The following is a 21,122-nucleotide window of genomic DNA, read 5'->3' on the forward strand; positions in this document are numbered from 1 at the left end:
TGAGCTTCCATCTATACCCATAAGATTAAAACAATTGCCAAAGAAAGGGAAAATGGCAAATTCTGAAGAGTCTTTGGGAAGAAAATCACATCAGTATATTGTTTGTGGAGCTGTAAACCGGTCTAATCATTTTGGAAAGCAACTTGGAATTATCCCGTTACCCCAAAATTTTTAAACCAAACATTTCCTTTAACCTAGGAATGCCATTACTAGATCAATAACCCAAAAAAGACAATGAAAGAGGAAAAGGACACACACACACACACACACACACACACACACACACAGAGTTTATGTTATGTATACATAGGCAGACTTAGAAGTACAGGGCTGTTAGAAAGAGGGAAACTCAGATCTATTCCAAAGGTAAAATTTAGATGAATTATGTTTTACTCATCCACTTGTGTTTTACTCAGATAAGTCTGGGAAAAAGTGGATTCTCCTTTTTTTTCCACCTAGGTTGCCTCAGATAGGTTTATATGATTATAGATAACTGTCTTTGATCAAGACTTAGTGATCAGTGTCATAAGGGCACCTCAGCTAATATTCATTCTCTCATTATTTGTTAACCAAAAAAGTTGATTACACCCACTTTTCCAAGGGTATATAAGCACTGAATGGGTTCCATGAGGGGTCTTTAGCATCCTAGAGTGCCACTGATACTTTTTATTAATTATTGCTAGCATGATTAATAAAATGATTATTCAGAAATTATGTCTCTCAAACTTTTTATATATTACATGCAAAAGTATTTATGGCAGTTCTTTTTGTGATGACTAGGAAGTAAAAATGGGAAAAACTGAATAAATTCCGGTATATGAATTTGGTGCCACACTATTGTTGTATAAGAAATGATAAAAGGGATAGTTTGAGACACTTGTAAAACTTGTATGAACTGCTAGAGAGTAAAGGAACATTTTATACAAACAATTTATTTAATACCAATGACATTATAAAAAAAAACTTTGAAAGACAAATTTATCAATGCAATAAAAAAAAATCTTACAAAGGATTCATGATGAAACACACTATTCACCTCTGGAAAGAGATATGCTGGAATCAGAGTACAGATTGAAATCTTTATTTGGGAGGCATATCCAAAGTGGGAACTTTATATACTTGAATATAATGTACATTTATAAGCACACACAAACATCATACACATACACAAGTATATATATACACATACATTCATATACATACATGTGTATGCATATAGGTGAGTGTGTATACATATACATGCAATACACATATAGGTGTATGTTTGTGTATATGTGTGTGTGTGTATAAATATGTGAGTTTTTTCTTTTTTTCTCATTGGGGGTAGATGGGAAGGAGAGAAGTCATGGTATTGTTGAATGAGGAAATTCAATTTCAGTTTTTAAAAAGGAGTAATTTATAATATGCCAGAAAGCCAGGTAGAAGCTAAGTTTAGAAGGGGTTTAAATGTCCACCAGTTACATCTATATTTGATCCTAGACAGAATTTTTGTTGTTGTTAATCATTAGTGTCCAGTTCTTAGTGGGTCCATTTGCAGTTTTCTTGGCAAAGACACTGCAGGGGTTTGCCATTTTCTTCTTCAGCTTGTTTTTACAGATGAGGAAACTGAGGCAAACAGGGTTAAGTGACTTGTCTAGGGCCACACAGATACTTACTGTGTAAGTAAGTATCTGAAGCCAGATTTGAATTCAAGAATATGACTCTTCCTTATTCCAGCCTCAGCACTCAATCCAGCATATCAATACTGCATGCTTCCCCCAACCCTAGACAAAATAGGGAGCCACTAAAGTTTGTTGAGCAAGAGAGTGAAACTATTAGACCTGCACTTCTGGAATATTGCTTTGGTAGCTATGAGCAGGAAAGACTGGATAGAAGAGAAATTTAAGATGGGGAGGTAATTTAGTAAACTACTATAATAGTCCAGGAGAGAGCTGAAGAAGCCCTGAACTAGGGTGGTGGCCATGTAAATGATGAAGAGATAGATATAAGAAATGTTGGAGAAAGATAACCAATAAATCATGAATAAGTGGATTTTTGAGAGGAAGAGTGAGGAATCAAGGGGAGTTTCAATGTTGAGAATGTTGTGTGACTAGAAGGATAGTGGTGCTCTTGACAGAAAAAGGAAAGATGGAAAGAGTAATTGACTTGGGTACTCACAAGGAGAGAAAGAGAAAAGGAAAACCCAATAGATTAAAATATCTTGTTTGCTTCATGTCCCGGGCATCTTCTGGACATACCCCATAGTTTGACCCTTAGGATGAACCCAGGAATATAGTTTGTTTCAATCTAGACCTTGAGGACCCATAAGACCATGAAGACTTATACTAGTAGGGATAATGGACTTTTAAAAACATAAGAGATGTTAAGCCTCAAGAATATAGAGGCACTTGAAAGCTTGTACAAAGGGCTTCACGTACTTCTGAATTTTGAATGCTTTCATCAGAGAGCATAAATATCAGGGTGCTAAAAGTTTTAAAGTGCTCAAACCTCTGGAAAGTCATAATTTGGAAGCCAAGTGCTTGCAGATCATCAATAATAACCTGCCAAAATGTTCACGGATAGTGCTTAATGCAAGATTACAGAAATTTAAAAATACCTTGAATACTGAAAAATCTAAGTCAGGGCAATGAATTTTTTGATTATTAATTACAAGGCAGAGGGATTAGAGTAAACTAGAAGTATCCTGAGTGGAAATTCCCAGTTAACAGCCATTGCTCTACAGTGGAAATGGAAAAAAGAGCTAAGGTTTATTTGTAAGTAAAACTTTGAGGGTCTTATAGATAAGGACATTTATAAAAAATATATTTTCTTGATTAATAGTTTCGTGGGTAACATACACTATGTGTGTGCATCTTAAAATATGCATTATTCCTGAAAATTCTTTCATTATATACATGCCCTCACTCTGTCTAAACTTCTTTACCAATAGCTTATTGTCAATAATTGTATCTTTATGACATCTTATAAAGGAGCCTATTCTTTTCTATTATCTATGAGCTCCAATAAAACAAACAAACAAAAAAACAAATCAACGACTCTAAAGAATCCAAAGGAAGTTTAGTGTCAGTAAGTAAATAAATTTATATTAAGCACCTGCTGTGGGCCAGGATCTATGCAAGATATGAGAGAAATAAAAAGAGGCAAAAAATCCCTGCACTTAAGAAGCCCATAATCTGACAGGAGGTAACAAACAAACAAATATGTGCAAACAAGCTACATAAAGGATAGACAGGAAATAATTAAAGCAGGGAAGGCACTGGTTGGGCAAGGCTTCTCGAAGAAGATGGGATTTTAGTTGGGACTTAAATGAGGCCAGAGAAGGCAATGTATTCCAGGCACAGGGTACTGACAGAGAACATGCCTGGAGATGAGATAGGATGCGACTTGTTTATGAAACAGCAAGGTGGCTAGTACTACTTGATGGAAAAGTATAGTCAATGAGTAAGGTAGAAGACTATAAAGGTAGGAAGGTGTTTGGTTATGAAAGGCTTTGAATGCCAAGAACATTTTATATTTCATTCCAGAGGCAAGGCACTGGATTTGATTCCAGAGGGAGGCACTGGAATTTACTGACTAGGGGAGTGATAAGGTTAGACTTGGACTTTAGGACAATCAGCTTGGTGGCTGAATGGAGGATGGATTTGAGTGAAGGGAGACTTGAGGCAAGCAGACTCATAATCAGATCATTGGAACAATACAGACATGAGGTAATGAGGGCATGCATAGAGTGGTGGCAATGTCAGAGTAAAGAAATAGGCATATTTGAGAGATGTTGCAAACATGAAATAAAGAAGTCTTGACAACAGATTGCATATGGGGAGAGGAAAGCAGGGTGAGAGATACTCATAAGTCAAGGATGACATTTAAGTTACCAGCCTGAGGGACTGGAAAAAATGGTGTTTTCTGTTATATTACAAGAGAAGTTGTGAGAGGTAGATTTTAGGGGGAAAGATAATAAGTTTTATTTTGGACATGTTGAATTTGAGGTATCTACTAGACATCCAGTTGGAGATATCTATAGCTAGAGATGCAAAATTGGAGGTCAATATGGACATTGGGGCAGGATTGGTAGATAAGAGAATTATCAACATAGAGATGGTAATTAAATCCATGGAAGCTGAGGGGATCATTAAATAGAGAAGGACCTACACCTACAATTAAAGGGCATGATCTGGGTTAGGATCCAGTAAAGAGTTTGAGATTGAGTTGCCAGGTATTCATCTTTGAATATAATTCAGTCTTGAGTATCTATGGGAAATTACTACCATTCAGTAAATATGGGACAACTGATTTATTTTCCACAATTGTTAACATGGCCTTCATAAGTCTCTTCCTTATTCCACACTTTAGATAAGCTTGATTCTAGAAATTCTTCAAAGTTTATTTCATGTATATTATCATTTCCAGATTGGGGATGGATACAATAGATTCAACTAGGTCCCCATTAGTGTGAATAATGAATTCCTTGAAATGGTTTCACATATGCAAATTTGAAAATATATTTATATGTAAAATATTGTAATTAGTTCCACTCTAATGAAAATATGCATTGCAAATTTGAATACTGTGACCATTTCAGAGGATTCAGTGTTTGAACTAATTGGAAACTAACTGTATTTTGAAGCTTGCTTTTCTATCTACTTTCCCAACATTTCAATATTATTTGTGAGGTGGTCAGTTATAGCAATTTATGCTTTCAAATTCACTTAAAGATACCCCATCCTATTTAATTTCTATTGTACTGCCATCAAAAAGTTCAAGAATTGCCAGCATGAACCCACTTCACTAGGGACATGTTGAAGTTTTCATTCTTTCTGTTTACTGTATCTTCAGAAGGGCTACTTGAATGCCTATACTACAGTATTTGATAGTAAATTTGAGAGAAAATGAATCTTGCATTACTTCCCAGCAGAGAAGGCCTTTCAGAAATTGGTTAGGACAGGGAAAAATGAATAGATTCTTAACTGCTTTCATATCAGATTTTTCTGGTATTGTGTCATAATGTTACTAAAAATGTACTTTGAGAGCATCAGAGATATTGATATTCAATTATAAAGAAAAATGTATGTTTAAGGTCAAATAAGTAGCTTGGAGGCTATTGTCCATTTTGGATTATGTCCATACATCTATTTGTTCCATTGATGTTAACGATTAAGAATCGATTAAAATTTGAAAGTAAATATTTTTTCTTACCTTCTTCAAGGAAAGAATGCCTTCTCTCGTCTCTTTGTCAGTTGATATGGAGAACACTCCAATGCCGTCACCATTGATGATTGTGTATTTCATGTCAGCATTTGTTCCAGTATCAGCATCATTTGCTTTGATTTTTCCTACAGCTGAACCAACTTGAGCTGATTCAGGAACATACAGCTGATAGTGCTCTGGGGAGAGGAAATCAACATCAATATTAAAAAAAAAAAAAAAAAAACTACAATGGTAGTTCAATACTATTTTACAAATAATATAAAATAGTGAGTATGATTATCACATTTTAACACCTTAATGTTTTCATACCCCATAAGCAAGCATGCTAAAATTGCATCCATAAAAAAATGTACAAATCTGATTTCCAGATTTAGAATGTTATCATTGTCATAAATGCAAAATAATAAACTTTCATTAACTTCCTCATATAGGCAAAAATAGCTTTAAGTTTTTCATTGATGTTATTACTGAATAGAGTCTTGTGGACAAAATTTTTTTCAGTATTTGTTAGAATCCTCACAAATGATGAAGGACATTAGCGAATTTCTTCTTGTTTTCTCCCCTCTCTTCACATGGACCTACTCTATCTAGACCAAGGGTAAGCCAGTCAAAAGGCAAGTTTAGCCTACCTTTTCAACTCACATATGATTCATGAAAGACAATTGGGCAAAAAGGAAAAGCCACAGAACCATGACCTTCACAGGAAAAAAATGCATAATGAAAGAAACTCAGATTAAAATAACATAGATAAATACAGTTACCAATGAATATATATAATATATATAAATTCATTCAACAAATATTATTTGCAGAGAATTTTCATTTATGACAGGAACACCATTAAATTATGTTATCAGGATAAAATGAAATAATAGGGTAAAGTTTTATAGAAAATGAATTTACATTATCGTAGGTTGTATAGACCTATAAGGATGCATATACCAGGTGTTATATCATGTGTTATAAGGATGAAAGTACCGTGGTGAACTGAGACCAAACTAAGTGGTGGCATTGAGGGGGGAGTATGTTCTAAACCTGAAGTACAAGTACTGCAAAGTTTTGGAGATAGAATGCTGAATTCAAGGAATCATGAATAAGTCACCTTGGCTAAAATGTTAAGCATGCAAAAGGGAATAATGTACAGTAAGTCCAGAATGAAAGCTGAAAACAAACAGTGAAGGGCTTTCAGTGACTGAGTTTTCATTAGTGTGGTGACCTGAAAAAAAAAATTTTGCTAATTAATATTAGCTCTTTGTTTCAGAAGTCAAATTACAGTTTTATGTTTTTGTTTTTTAGTTGGGTCAAAAACATTTGAGAAGGAATGTGAGGAGAAGGTTATATCGGAAACTAAATTTCACTCCTGAGTGTAGATTATTTTGGTGAAAGGAACTGACCACCCTGCAGAAAATCTAGCCATTTTCCCCACAAGAATTAGAGAAGTGAGGATTTGTGAGAAGGATGTTACTGGAACCAAATAATGGAACTAGGTAATGTAATAAGATTGTGTCTCATGATGTAGGCATAAAGGAAAGTAAGGTACAAGGCATGGAGATGGTGATTTCTAGGCAAAAGGTGGTAGGAAATGGATTTTTTATCTCTAGGAATGAAGCATGGGATATGAAGATATCATTTCCTTGGAGAAAAGCTAGGATCACTTTCATCTAGTTGTATCTCTGCTTTAGTTTTTTTTTTTTTTTTTCACTTGGAAGTTCATTATTGGATGAAAATTGGATTAAAGAAGTTCATTTTTGGATGAGAAATTTCATATTTGGATGAGATTAAATAAGAAGCTTTCTTAAAAAGTTTTAGTTTAGTTCATTTCTGGAGAGATCTCCATAGTTCAAGGGCACTATTTTAAATTGATACCATGTTTACAAGGTACATGGGAATGACCAAACTAGGCTTCTTTTTGTTAACTGCTTAAACACACAACCTAAATTTTCTCATTTTTTTTCTCATCTCTCATGACCATTTCAATTCTAAAATTCTACAAATTCTATACAATTCCATAAATTCCAGTTTAGGGGTATTGTTTATTGGGTTGTTATGCTAAATTTTATTTTCCCAGTAAACTACAGATTTTTTGAATGTGAGAAATTTGTATAAACCATTGTGCATGTATGTGTACCTATATATGACTTCTATATTTAATTAGGTTTCCATTTATGAATTTGAATGTATTTCAGATTTTTGCATTTCAATCATGACAAATAAAAACAGGTTTCCTAGTTATAATTTTTTTTTTTACCCTGTGGGGTGTGGTTTTGGAGCAGAGGGACCTATAATTTTATCAATGTGGAAAATTCTCTAGGAGGGAAACCCCTTCAAATTCTCTGAGTAGTGCCAAACTCAAATAGAAATGGGAGCCACTAAACTGAACATAGAGATCTTTGCTGGTGTATATTGACTTAGAAAACCACATTGTCTATGTTTTATCGTATTTTTTATTTATTTTGTTAAATATTTACTAACTGCATTTTAGTCTGGTTCAGGATGCTTGGTAGTGTTTCATGTTACCTTTCACATGTCTGCTCTGAGAAGTGAAAGTTTGTGACTTGCCCAACATCTTAACATGCATCAGAATCAGTACTTGAATCCAAGTGTTTCTAGCTCTAGCGCTAACTTTCTATATACTACTCTAAACTGGAAAGTTAAAATATAGGCCAATGTGTTAAAAAAAAAAATCAGATCACAAAAGTAACAATGCTGGGATTGATTCAATATAGTGAAACTACCATGAATTTTCCTTGAGAACTAATCTTGTGTATATTGCATCTATTTTAATGACAACTATGATATAAAATAGAAACATAACTGAATAAAATAGATTAGTCACCTTGAAAAAAAGCATGTGAAATTTAAAAGAAATGACGAGCACCTATTTTGTATTAAAAGATGGTGAGAAAGAGAAGAGACAAAAGGAAGACATTGTGGGGAGGGAAGGAGGAAAATAAATAATTAACAACATTTAGGAAGAGAGCATGCGAAGAATGAAAAAGACAAAACACAAAAAAGTTAAAAATTCAGAAAAAATATGTGCAAGACGAATACTCTACATAAAGAATCTTAGATGTTAAGAGAATAGAAGAGATGAATGAAAACAGACAGTAACATGACAATGAACATTGGACACAACAAACTTTGTGGGATCCTGAAGAAAAACATCACTGAGAACTTCAGCAAGTGAGTTCGTAGAAAGTCAAAATGTCAAGGGAAACGACAGTGAAAGATATGGGGACATTTTCTGAGAAATGTATTTCACTAAGCCTAAAAGAGTTACACAAATAGTTTTAAAATATTTTACATCAATGTAGTAGTAAAGCTCTAGAGGTTAAGTGGATCACAATGATTTAATTCAATTCCCTCATTTCTCAAATAAGGAAACTGAGTCTGTGACATGCTCAATATGGCACAGATTATAGCAATATACACTGTAGCTTCTTAGTATGTATTTAGCTTTGAACTGAAGTGATGTGTAATGATTCACCTATATTAATGATAAAAGTAAGATTTTTTGTGGTGAGGATCTAGATCTGTGATTCCAAACTGATTTGCTCATGCTCGCACATGGTGAAAAGAAGACTGTCCTGGCTCCAAGACAAATATCTGTCATCCCGTCAGGCAGTTAGGGATGGATAACATTTATTTAGCATTTTATGATTAGAAAACTGTTTATCATGTCTTATTTTTGTTGAACCTCATAATCTCCTTTAGAGTTAGGCTTTCTACCTTATTTTTAGATGAAACGATACACATATCATTTCTTTATTATTATTTGATTCTTCCTATGAACGGTAATTAAACTAAAACAAAGATATTAGATTTTCAATTCATTCAATTCAATTGAATTTAACAAACACTTATTAAACTTGGTTGTTACTGTTCAGTCATTTCAGTCATGTCTGACTCTTCATGATCCCATCTGAGGTTTTCTAGGCGAAGATACTGGAGGCGTTTGTCGTTTATTTTTCCAGCAAATTTTAAAATGTGAGAACAGAGGTAGAGCTAAATAACTTACCCAGAGTCACACAACTAGTAAGTATATGTGGTTGGATTTGAAATAAGGTCTTCATGACTTCAGGCTGGGTGCTCTATCCACTGTACCTCCTAGTTGGACAACTTATTAAATAGCTACTGTGTAAAAGACCACTTTTTTTTATCACTGGAAGGCAAAGCCAAAAATAAAGTGGTTTCACAAGGAAAATATGATACTTTATGAAGAAATCTGAAAATGCCAATCATAAAAACATGCATTTGTGAAAATGGTGAGTTATCTTGTAATAAGAATATGAATGCTTTCTTTTTACCTTCAGTTTAAAATAAATTATATTATCCACAAAAGTTATATATCAACTTTGGTGAAAATGTTGCAATGTATGATTATAGAGATATCTTTAGATCTTAATGATTTATATTTCCTTATTATTGAAAATATTTCATTTTCTAGGTGGTCTATCAGTTATAGGAAAAAAAGTTCCATGTATTTTTAAACTCTGTTATTCACACATTAAAAGATATATGATTTTAAGATCACTGATTTTGTTGTACACATAATGATCCCTGGTATATTGATATTATATTAATGCACAACTAATTAATTTCTTGGGGAAGAACTGAATCTTTGATAATTTCACAATGCAGTCTAATCAGCATTTCTAGCACTGCCAAAAAATTCCTTTGAGAACTTTGTTCTGAGGTCAAGAAAGGGTCAAGGATAAAGAGATATAATATTAGCAATGAAAATACAAAGAAAACAAGGGAAGTCAAATGGGACTTCCCATCTGTCTTCTATCTCCTTGTATATTATCCAGATATCATAGCAACCTAGCTACTTAAGTAAACCAATTAACTGAATGAGATTTTTCCCTCAAAGGAGCAAAATTTCATAGCTTTATGCTATGCTTTGGATATATTTTGTCCCTCATTTGAAAAGATGACCCTGATTGCAATGTTGCTATGTAGATATGTTCATGAAAAGGGAAATATTTATGTTTTATATGAAATTTATTCAGTGCAATGACCATCATACGAGTACTATAGCTATTATATAAAAAAACACTATATTTGTTACTGAAGATACAAAGACAAAAATGAAATAGTCCCCATCTCAACCATTAACAGAGATCAAATTCACCCTTCAAAAAACTACCCTATGATAACCATATTATTAAGTACCATTTTTATCATGTCACCCCTCTACTCAAGAACTTAGAATGACTCTCTTTTGTCTATATTTGAAGAGTCTATAGGAAGATCAGGCCTGGAGTCAGGAAGACCTGATTTTAAATCCAACCTCAGATACTCATTAATCATATGATCCTGGGCAAGTTGCTTTAACCAGTTTACCTCAGTTTCCCCATCTGTAAAATGATTTGGAGAAAGAAATGGCAACTGCCTTCAGTATCTTTGCCAAGAAAACTCCAAATGGAGTCACAAAAAGTGGGACACAACTGAAATGATTAAACAAGATCCCAAGATAAGTCCATCTTATGAATTTGTTAGTCAGTTCCATTTTTGATGATGTTATGGACCACAGCACACCAATACTATTGCTGCAGTTTTCTGGAAAAGATAGTGGACTGGTTTAACATTTCTTTCTTCAGTACACCAAGACAAGCTTTCTCCAGTAGATTAAGTGATTTGCTCGGGGTCATAAAGTTAGTAAATGTCTGGGTTGGATTTGAATTCTGATACTCTTGACTCCAAACACAAAGCTCTATCCACTAAGACATTTTGATGTCAATATATGACTTACTGGATTTTATTTCTTTTTATTAGCTCTCATTAGATGCAAGACATTTCACATTTACCTTAAGTTGTAAATTATTACAAAGAGATTTTATGGTGACAAGGAAGACCAAGACAAACTCAGAAGAGAATAATAATGTCAAAATACCTTTGCAAAATCCCAAAGAAAAACATGAAGGAAAATGATAAATGTTGGAGAGGATATAAGGAAATTGGGACACCAATTCACTGTTGGTGGAGTTGTGATCCAACCATTTTGTAGAACAACTTGGAACTATGCCTAAAAGGCAATAACACCATGCATAACCTTTGATCCAAAAATATCACTAATAGGTCTATATCCCAGGAGATCATACAAAAGAGGAAAGGACTTACATGTATAAAAATATTTATAGCAGCCCTATTTATGATGGTAAAATATTAAAACTCAGGAGATACCCATCAGTTGGGGAACATGCTATGGTATATTAGTATAATTGAATACAATTGTGCAATAAGAAATAATGAAGAGGCAAATTTCAGAAAAACCTAGAAAGGCTTGTATGAACTGACACTGAGTAAAATGAACAGAACCAGGAAAACATTGTACAAGGGATCAGCAATATTGTGGAGATGATGAACTATGAATAACTCAGCCCTTCTCAGTAACAAAGATCCATGACAAATACAAAGGACTCAGGGAAGAAAATTCTATCAGTATCTAGATAAAGAGCTAATGAACTCTGAATGCAAACAAAAGCATATTTTTTCACTTTAATTTTTCTCTGTTTTTTCCCATTTTGATTACTATCTTTTTTTCACAATTAAAACTAACATAGAAATAGCTTTACATGATAGCACATGTATAAAGTATATCAAACTGCCTACCATTTTAGAAAGAGGGGAAAGCTGGGAGGGAGGCAGAAAATTTGGTATTCAAAATCTAGCAAAAATGAATGCTAGTAATTTTTCTTGACATATAATTGAGTAAAAAACATAAAATACATTTTTTAACAAAGAGAGATTACAGGGTACTCTTTCCTGGCGCTGAGTTCAGGACCTAACCATATTGCTCTCTTATAGTTCTGGGTCACACTTCTAGGCAACAATTCTGGGATGAAGTGGAGCCTTTGTGGTCATTCATATAGGATCTGGGGACCCAGTTACAGCTGTAAAGTAGAGAGGTACACTAGTACTTGCAGCAGCAGGAGATAGAATCTGGCCACAAATCTAGGGCCAAGACAAGAGCTAGAACTTACAGCTGGGGAGCAGAAGCCTTCTTGGGTAAAGACTAGAGCACAGAGCATGAGAGCAGTAATCATACCACTTTGGAAGAACCAAAAACTTGCAGATCACCAGAATTAGCTCTGAAAACTGTTGCACCAAAAAAGGCTTTGCACTCCCAGGTAAGCAGAGCTTAACTTTAACATAAACTTCAAAGTCAAGAGATAGAGTAGAAAATGCACACACAAAAAGGAAAAAAAGGTTAACTTGAACATAAAAAAATTACTATGATAAAAGGAAAGACCAAGACACAAACTCAGAAGAAGATAACAACCTGAAAAGAGCTATCAGCAAAGCCTCAAAGAAAAAATGTTAATTGGATGCAAGTCTAACAAGAAGTCCCAGAAGAGTTAAAGAAAGGCAAGAGTGGTAGAGGAAAACATTAGGGGAAGAAATGAGAGTAAGGCAAGAAAATTAAGGTCTTATAAAAGAAACACAAAAAATGATGTAAAAGATAACTTAAATATAGACTAGAATTATAGTGAAAGGGGCATAAACATTCACTGAAGAAAAGAACTACTAAAAAATAGTTTAACCAAATATAAAGAGGCACAAATTCTCAATGAAGAAAATAATCCCATGAAAATAAGAATGGGCCAAGTGGAATCTAATGAAGTCATGAAACATGAAGAAAACAATAAAAATAAAGTAATAAATAAATAGAAGAAAATGTTAAATTTTTCATTGGAAAAACAACTGACCTAAAAATTAGATCAAAGGGAGATAATTTAAGAATTATCTATTTGAAGTCCTTGATCAAACAAAGACCTTAGACATCAGATTTCAAAAAATTATTTAGGAAAACCGTCTCAGTATCTTAGATCTAAAGGGCAAAATAAAAACTAAAAGAATCCATCAATCAACTCCTGAAAGAAATACCAAAGTGAAAACTCCCAAGAATATTATAGCTCCCAGTTCAAAAAGAAACTACTTTAAGCATCAAGAGAGAAATCATTCAAATATTGTGAAACCATAGTCAGCAATGCACAACATTTAGCAGCTTCCAAGTAAAGGAATGGAGAACTTGGATTATAATATGATATTCTGGAAGGTAAAGGAGCTAGGATTGCAGCCCAGAATAACTTACCAAAGAAAACTGAGTATTATCCTTCAGGGTAAAAAATGAATATCAACTTAAAAAGGAGAACTTGCAACTGATTGGAGCTGAAAAGAAAAATCTGACATTCAAACAAAAGACTCAAGCATAAAAATGGTAAATGTGGCATAGAAATCATAAAGGACACGTTAAGATTAAATTCCTTATAGCCCTATAAGGGAAGAGGTTACATGTAACTTCCAAGAACATTATCATTACAGGGCAGTTAAAAGGAATCTACATATATAGGGAATGGGTGTGAGTTTATGAGATTATCTCCAACAAATAAACAAACTAAAGAATGTATACTGAAAGGTAGAATGGGATAAAATAAAGAGTTGAGAAAGAGGGATTCACTGAGAGAAGAGGGAAAGGAGAGGCAGAATGGGGAAAATTATATCACATAAAAGAGGTGCTCAATAAAGAGATTTTATAGTGAAGGACAAAGTGACAGGAGTGGGTAACATGAACCTCACCTTTATTGCTACTGGTTCAAAAGAGGAAACTCAGCACCACTCAGATACAGAAAACTATCTTACCAAATGGAGAAATTGAATGTGAAGGAGATAAGGAAAAGGGGTGGGGTGTGATAAAAGGGAGGGCAGCTTCAGGAAGGCAATTATCAGAAGCAAAACAGAGTTTTGAGGAAGATAAGAGTAAAAATAAATATAGAGGAAGATAAAAGAACAAATGCAAGAGGTGTACACAATAATCTTAACTGCTCAAAGATCAAGCCTTAAATCCAATTCATTCTGGAGCTCATAGAATGGATAACAAGTCCCCATCCACCTAGCACAGAGTGAATGTAATTACTATATAGCAATTCTTTCTCTTTTACCCAGGAACCCTCAGCATTGATTGATGATAGTTGAGAACACAATGGAAGTGTTCATCCCATCTGTCTAGGATCATGTCCTTATCACTAATCAATGTGGAATGGGGCTACATTGGGGGAGATCATATCATGGTCAGAAGACACAAGAAAAGGATACTCTCAAGGTCTTTCTGAAGAACATTGAATGCGATTGTAGGACATGGGAGACACTGGCATAGGACTGCTCAGCATGGCGTGCCCACATCAAAAAAGGTGCTCTGCTCTATGAGCAAAACATAATTGAAACAGCACAAAGGAAATGTAGGATGTGCACATTTGGAGTTACCATCCCAAATGTTCACAGGGACTATCTGTGCCCAATCTGTGGTGGAAAATTCCAAGCACATATTGGTCTGATAAGTCACAGTCGTACACACTGAAACATCACTCTATCATGGTGATGTCATCTTGGTGTTCTTCTATGAAGGACAACAACCAACCAACCCAGGAACCCTAAGGGTCTTCCCCTTCCAGTTTGTTTTTTCGTTGCTGTTTTTCATTAAGGAGTCCATCCCTTGAGTAACTACTTAAAGAAGCCTACTCATTGAATGGATATATCTCACTCAAAGTGAGAATGTGGTAAGACCTTAGCCTAAAAGGACCAGGGTCTCCAATTGCCTCCTGGGCCATCTCCAGGTGTCCTGATGAATATCAGGTCATTGAACCCAGATGGCTCAGGAGAATAAAGTAAGGTTGGTGACCTTGCACAGCCCTCCCTCACACAAATCAGTCAACTGCAAGTCATGTCATTATCCTGAAGTCATGGCCCCCTTTGAGAATGAAGGACAAACAGAACAAGGGAGGAGAATTTTCTCCTCAATCTGTTTTTTAGGCCACTCTTTTGTTTTGATCTTTTGGCTAGAAAATATCCTTCATTTTCTTCGATTTTTCTGTCTTTTGACTTTCTTTTAATATTTCTTGTAGTAGCATAAAGTCAGTTTCTATTTGAACATGCCTAATATTCAGAGATTTTTTTATCCCTCAGGATAAAAATTTTTACTTCTTCCAACTGCTAATTCTCTTACCAAAACTTTTTTTATAGGCATTATTTATATTATTTTTTTCTATTATTACTTTTATTTAGTTTTTAAAATATTTTTTTTGATTCTTTAAAAAAAACACTCTTGTTTCAGCTCCTCTAGGAATTCTGGTTAACCATACTTTGTCTAATCTTTATCTGAGACTTTGCTTATAGATATTTTGAAATCATTCATTTTTCTGGATTTGGTCTTAGACATCCCTATCACTTGTAATATCTCTTTATGATAAGATTCTTTCTTTTTTTTTTTTGTTTTATTCTTCTTCCAGTCTACTTCACGATTTAGGACTTAAATTTAGGGTTTGACTCAATACATTTCTTATGAGATTATCTGGGCTGGGCTTTTGTCTGCATGGGTCCTAAAGTGCTTTCTTGAGATACTGTATGTTGTTTTACTCCAGAATCTTAGGGAAACTCAGGCTAGGGACCTGAAAGCTTTCAGCACTCTCCAATTTGTCTTATTCAGAGTAAACTATGGTCATTCCATATTTGTATCTGTATCTGCAAAACATTCCTGTTGGCTTGCCTTGATCAGAAGTTCCAGTTGGATGTTGCTAGACTGAGCCACTATCAGAAAGTTGGAAAGCTCTGCATTTTCAAAGTGATCCAGTTTCAGTTTTCATTTTGGTCCAGGATTCCTGCCCTATTTATTTATTTATTTATTTATTGCAAACTTCAAACTTGGCTGAAGGATAGAATTCAGACCCTGTTCCATTACTGGAATCAGAACCATATGGATACAGTTTGCTTCTGAACTTTTTCCTTTCTTAGTACAAAGCGTAGGATCTTTGACTACTTTTCGCCAATGGACACCATGCCTTCACACAGGTCCCCTTCTCATTCTGTCTGGATCAATGATCCAGAATTTGGTGGTGAATGACAGTACTGACAAGTGGTACCTGTTTTAGCTGACTGCACAAGGTGGGGGTCTCTCTGTATGGGTCTGGATCCTCCTCTTATCCTGGTTTACGACATTGCCCTCTTGTGGAATGATCCAAATGGCTTGCCATGGCCATATCTATGGACCACTAAGTTTCACAGAAATCTCTGTCTCCCTATTCCAAGCTAGCCTAGAAAAATGATTTACTATGATTTTTTTTTCCTTAGATTTCCTCTGGTACATTTTCTGGATCTTTGTAGAAGAATCATTTTGGAGAACCTGGACTTTACTTCTCCCTGCTACTCTGATATCTTGGCTCTGCCCCCATGTACTCACTACCAGAATTTTTTTTTTCCAAACAAAATCCCAGGGGATATTATAACTTGAAATAAAATGATTCTAGGTTGATAGGTACAGAAAACTAGGAGGTGCTTCTCTAGAATTGTGCCAATTTTCTCAGTTGTCCTTGACAATGATATTTTCACTCAACTTCCAGCTTTTTGGAATGGGTGAATATATTAACTTGCCATTATTCACTTGGTTTGAGCCAATACAAAAGCAGGCTCTAATTAACCAGGCTGACTAGTCTGAGGAAGTAGTTGTCTGCTGTGAACAGAGCAAGAACTTATTATTTCAAAATATGGCCAGTCTTTGGAAATGGATCTCTCTCTACTGGTATTTACATTTAATAGAATTTGGAATACAAAACTTACAGTATAGTCTTTTGAAGAAAAGAAAGAAATTAAGCAGAGCAAGAGGCTATGAAGAAGGAACATGATTAAGAAACATGTAGGCAGCTAAGTAGTACAATGAATAGAGCACTGGGTCTAGAATCAGGAAAATCTGGGTTCAAAACTTCAGATAAATTAGTTGCATGACTCTGGGAAAAGCATTTAGTCTATCTCAGTGAAACTGAGATGGTTATAGCACATACTTTTCAGGGTTATTGTGAGAATTAAATGAAATAATATTTGTAAAGTGCTTGGCACAGAGTCTAGCACATAATCAATATTAAATAAATTTTAGTTATTTTAGCGATGATGATAATGATGATATACAAATTGAGATTAATACACAGATTATAAAGATATTGGAGACATGGTATAGTAAAAAGAAAACTGGTACTGGAATGGGAGAAATCAGGTTCCAATCTCCCCTTTGATACTTGATATCTGAGTGACTAATACATTATTTAACTTCTTGGGGTTCAGTTTCCTAATTTGTAACAAAAATTATAGCTAATAGTAGTAAGCACTTACATTGAACTTTGCATATGTTACCTCATTAGATTCTCACAACTCTGAGGAGTAGGTGCATTATTATCCCCATTTCTCAGATGAGGTAACTGGGGTTCAGAGAGGTTAAATGATTTGCCCAATCATATATGTTATAAATGTCTTAGATTTAAAACTCAGGCCTTTCTGACTCAAAATTCATCATTCTATAAAATGTAGCACATAACTGCCTTGAATCCATGGTGATGGACAGTGAATAGACTAAGTGGCCTCCACTTCTATGATCCTGGAACTTAGGAGGAATCATGTCTTTTGAGATTTCCTATTCTCTCAGTTTTCTTTATCGAGAAAGCACTGAGGGCTCCTTGTTTTTATCTCCATTTTATTAGGCAGAAAAGTAACATTATCATCTTAGTTCTTCTCTATTTCTTGGTGAAGAAAAACCTTTGATTCTTCTACTCTTTCCTTGGGTTTGGATGAGATGTTCCACTGGGCTTAGAAATAATATTTATTTTTAATCCATATCTAAATACATTTTACATGTATGCCACATCTTTAGGATAACTGGTAAATATTATATCCTCTCAAATGACATTCCTCTTCAAAAAACCTTTGCCTAATATTCCAGCTAATAATAGTCTTCTCCTTTCCTTTTTCACTTGATCATTCAATAACTATTTAAGAAGCACCTACTATATTTAGGTACTATTAAGCTTTAGGTATAGAAAGATAAAAATGAAAGTTAAAACCACCAAGGGGCTTATATCTTTGGCAGGAAGGGGGCAGGCATCACATATAGAGCTAAATAAATTAAAATGCTCAAGGTAAATATAAAGTAATTTTAAAAGGCAGAAAGGACTTGGCACTTCTCCAGTACTTTTGCTCAAAGATGTAGAGTATCATAACTTTCATAATGAGCTGAGGAGGGATGGAAGATAAGGTAAAATAAAGGGCATGGCATGTGAATCGAACCTGGAAAGGATCTAGGGATTTAATGAAATAGAAATAAAATTGGATATCCTTCAAAATGACCATATATGTCAAGGCATAGTGGTTGGAGACAGAATGCTGTATCTGATGAATAGTAAGTAGACCAGTTTGGTTGGAACATTGTGGTAGGGGAAAATCATATGAAGTTAGTCTGAAAACAGATTAATAATACCATATTTAAATTCCAGAGGACTTTGTATTTTATCCTGCAACATCTTCTATAGGAGAATGGTATGGTCAGGCTTATGTTATAGAAATATTAAATTGGCATTTATGTATAGGGATGGATTGGAGAAAGCAGATACTGAAGATAGGAAGACCCGTTAGGAGGTTATTGTAATAGTTCATGAAAGAGTCACAAAGACATGAACTAAGGTAGTGGCACAGGGAGTAGAGGAAAAGGTACAGAAATGAGAGATGTCAATATAGAATAGACACTATTTGGTTAACTAGATTCAGTAGATGAGGGAAAAGGAAGATTTCAGGATCACTCGACAATTGAGAAAGTGGGTGACTGAAATGGCAATTTTGCCCAAAATTGTAACACTACGTAATATGGCATTTCTGTTATCTAAAATAATTAAGACATAAAGTATTCTGAAAATTTCAACCCATAAAGTATCAAATGATTTTATTTCTAATGCTTTCATTCTCTTTTTTAAGCTTCTTTAAAGTTTTTATTAAAAAAAGTTTTAAATTTATAATAATTAAAGTAAGTTTTTAAGGTATTTATTTTCTTTGATGTCTTCTTTTCTTTTTTATATCATCATAGTTACTCCCTGTATCTTTCATATTCCCCTTCCCAGAGAGCCATCTCATATAATAGCAATTTTTAAAGACAAGGGGGAAAAATAATAAAAAGGTAAGGGGGAAAAATCAGCACAACTGCCTAATACATTGAAAACACCAGAAAATAAATGTAAAGTGTTAACTCCTGTGGATCTCTTACATCCATGAAGGAGTGGGTTAGGTTATCCTCTCCTATCTCTTCATTTAAGTCCTGTTAATCTTTATAATTTTGTTACATCCACTTCTGGGTCTATTGCTTTTTCTTTGTTTTTATATGCGATTGTTCTTTCCATTTTACTTTGTTATAATTATTTGCTTGGCTTTGATGACTTCAGCATGCATCATTTCATGTAGATATTCCTATGCTTCACAGTATTCGTCGCACCCATCATTTCTTTTAGCACAATATTATTCCATTACATTCATGGACTACAATTGTTTAGCCATTCCAAATCAATATGCATGTAATTTATTTCTAATCCATTCCAATCACAGAAGGCACCACTATAAAATTTTTGCGGTTGTGTGGTTTGTCCTTCCTTCTCAAATAGGACCATGATATCCGAGAGAAGATGACATCATTTACAATTGACTCCGAGTGAAGGAGGGTTGTGCAAAGTCATTCTTTCCTCCAGAGCCATCTGGGTCCAATGGCTAGATATTGATCAGGACAACTGGAGATGACCCGGGATGTAGTGGAAGACCGTGACCCTTTTAAACTAAGGTTTTTTCACTTTGAGTGAGGCAATGCCATTCAGTGAATAAGCCTCTTTAAGAAGTGAGCCAAGGAATGGCCCCTTTAATAAAAAAAAAAATCAAACTGGGAGGGAAAGACCCTCAAGTTTGCCAAAAAAGAAATAGTTACTATTTACATTCACTCTGAGTCAGGAGGACCCCAAAATAACCATTAAGTGGTCCTTGGGCAGAGACCTATTGTTTTCCAATCCATGAGATTCAGAGTGAATTGGTTTTAAGGCTTGTTCTTTGAGAAAGAAATCTAGCCAGTAAACTCCAAGTTAACTATGTAGCTCTTGCCATCCAAATTTACCTTCCTTTGGGCAGGACAATCTTAGATAAGAGGAGAGGAGACAATTCTTGGTGCATATGGGGACTTCTTTCTTATCAATGGCTACCTTAAATTATGGGTTAGTATGGTCCAGATTACTGAAATTTTGTTGTACTTTTCAATGACAAAGTTTTTCAAGCAAACTAAGATAAAAATGAAGTTGAATTGCGCACTTTTTTCTGGATAAAGAGGCTGGTAAATATGTTCTGATATGTACTTGGCTTTTTTAACATGCCATCCACAGTCTTATTTTATTTTTTAATTCTACCCTGTATCACTAGAATAAGGGAATTATGTTATTGGCCTTCAGTTCAGTACCTGTAGAATTTGCCCAAAGAGAACTCCTTCTTTCTATTTTTTTTCTAATCCACAGTGGCTGTGTGCCCTGGGCCATGGAATGAGCTATAAACAAGTTCAGAATCAAACAGAATCTATGTGGCTGTGACCCTGGGAGTGAAGTAAGGTCTCAGCTGTAGCCCCTAGCACAGTCTGAAACCTACCATGGAGTAACCAGGGCAAGAATCTCATACCAAAGGGAAGCTGGCAAGTCTGTCCCTCTGAACTGAGAATCACTTCTACAACCCAGAGGCAGCTAGTGACATAGTGGAATCTAGAAGAACTGACTCATATATTTCCCAGCTGTGTGACCTTGGGAAAGTTACATAACATCTGTTCCCCTCATTTTCCTCAATTGTAAATGACTTTTTTTCTGAAGATAAAATGAAATAATATTTGTTAAAAAATAGCACTTAGCATAGCACCTGGCACATAAGAGGTGGTATATAAATGCTTCTTTCTTTCCTTCTCTTGAATCAGCTGTTCTAGCTCGAGCTGACTCATAGTAACTGAATTCATCAGCAGTCTTACTGGAACTCCAATAAGAGGAGACCTACTGGTGTGTTACTCAGACCTAAACTCAGGAACTTGCAGAGCTCAT

The 21,122-nt window shown here is 34.7% G+C and overlaps 1 protein-coding gene across 1 annotated transcript in view; it reads right to left on the reverse strand.

The window, feature by feature from the left end:
• The window catches only part of CDH18 (cadherin 18), a 673,500-nt gene that overhangs the window by 129,659 nt on the left and 522,719 nt on the right, over nucleotides 1-21,122 (reverse strand). The window contains exon 7 of the mRNA XM_072605468.1: nucleotides 5,194-5,381. Coding sequence (XP_072461569.1) covers nucleotides 5,194-5,381 — 188 coding nt within the window. The remainder of the gene's footprint in view (nucleotides 1-5,193; nucleotides 5,382-21,122) is intronic.

The sequence above is a fragment of the Notamacropus eugenii genome, chromosome 4 (assembly GCF_028372415.1).
Source record: "Notamacropus eugenii isolate mMacEug1 chromosome 4, mMacEug1.pri_v2, whole genome shotgun sequence".
Classification (NCBI taxonomy): domain Eukaryota; kingdom Metazoa; phylum Chordata; class Mammalia; order Diprotodontia; family Macropodidae; genus Notamacropus; species Notamacropus eugenii.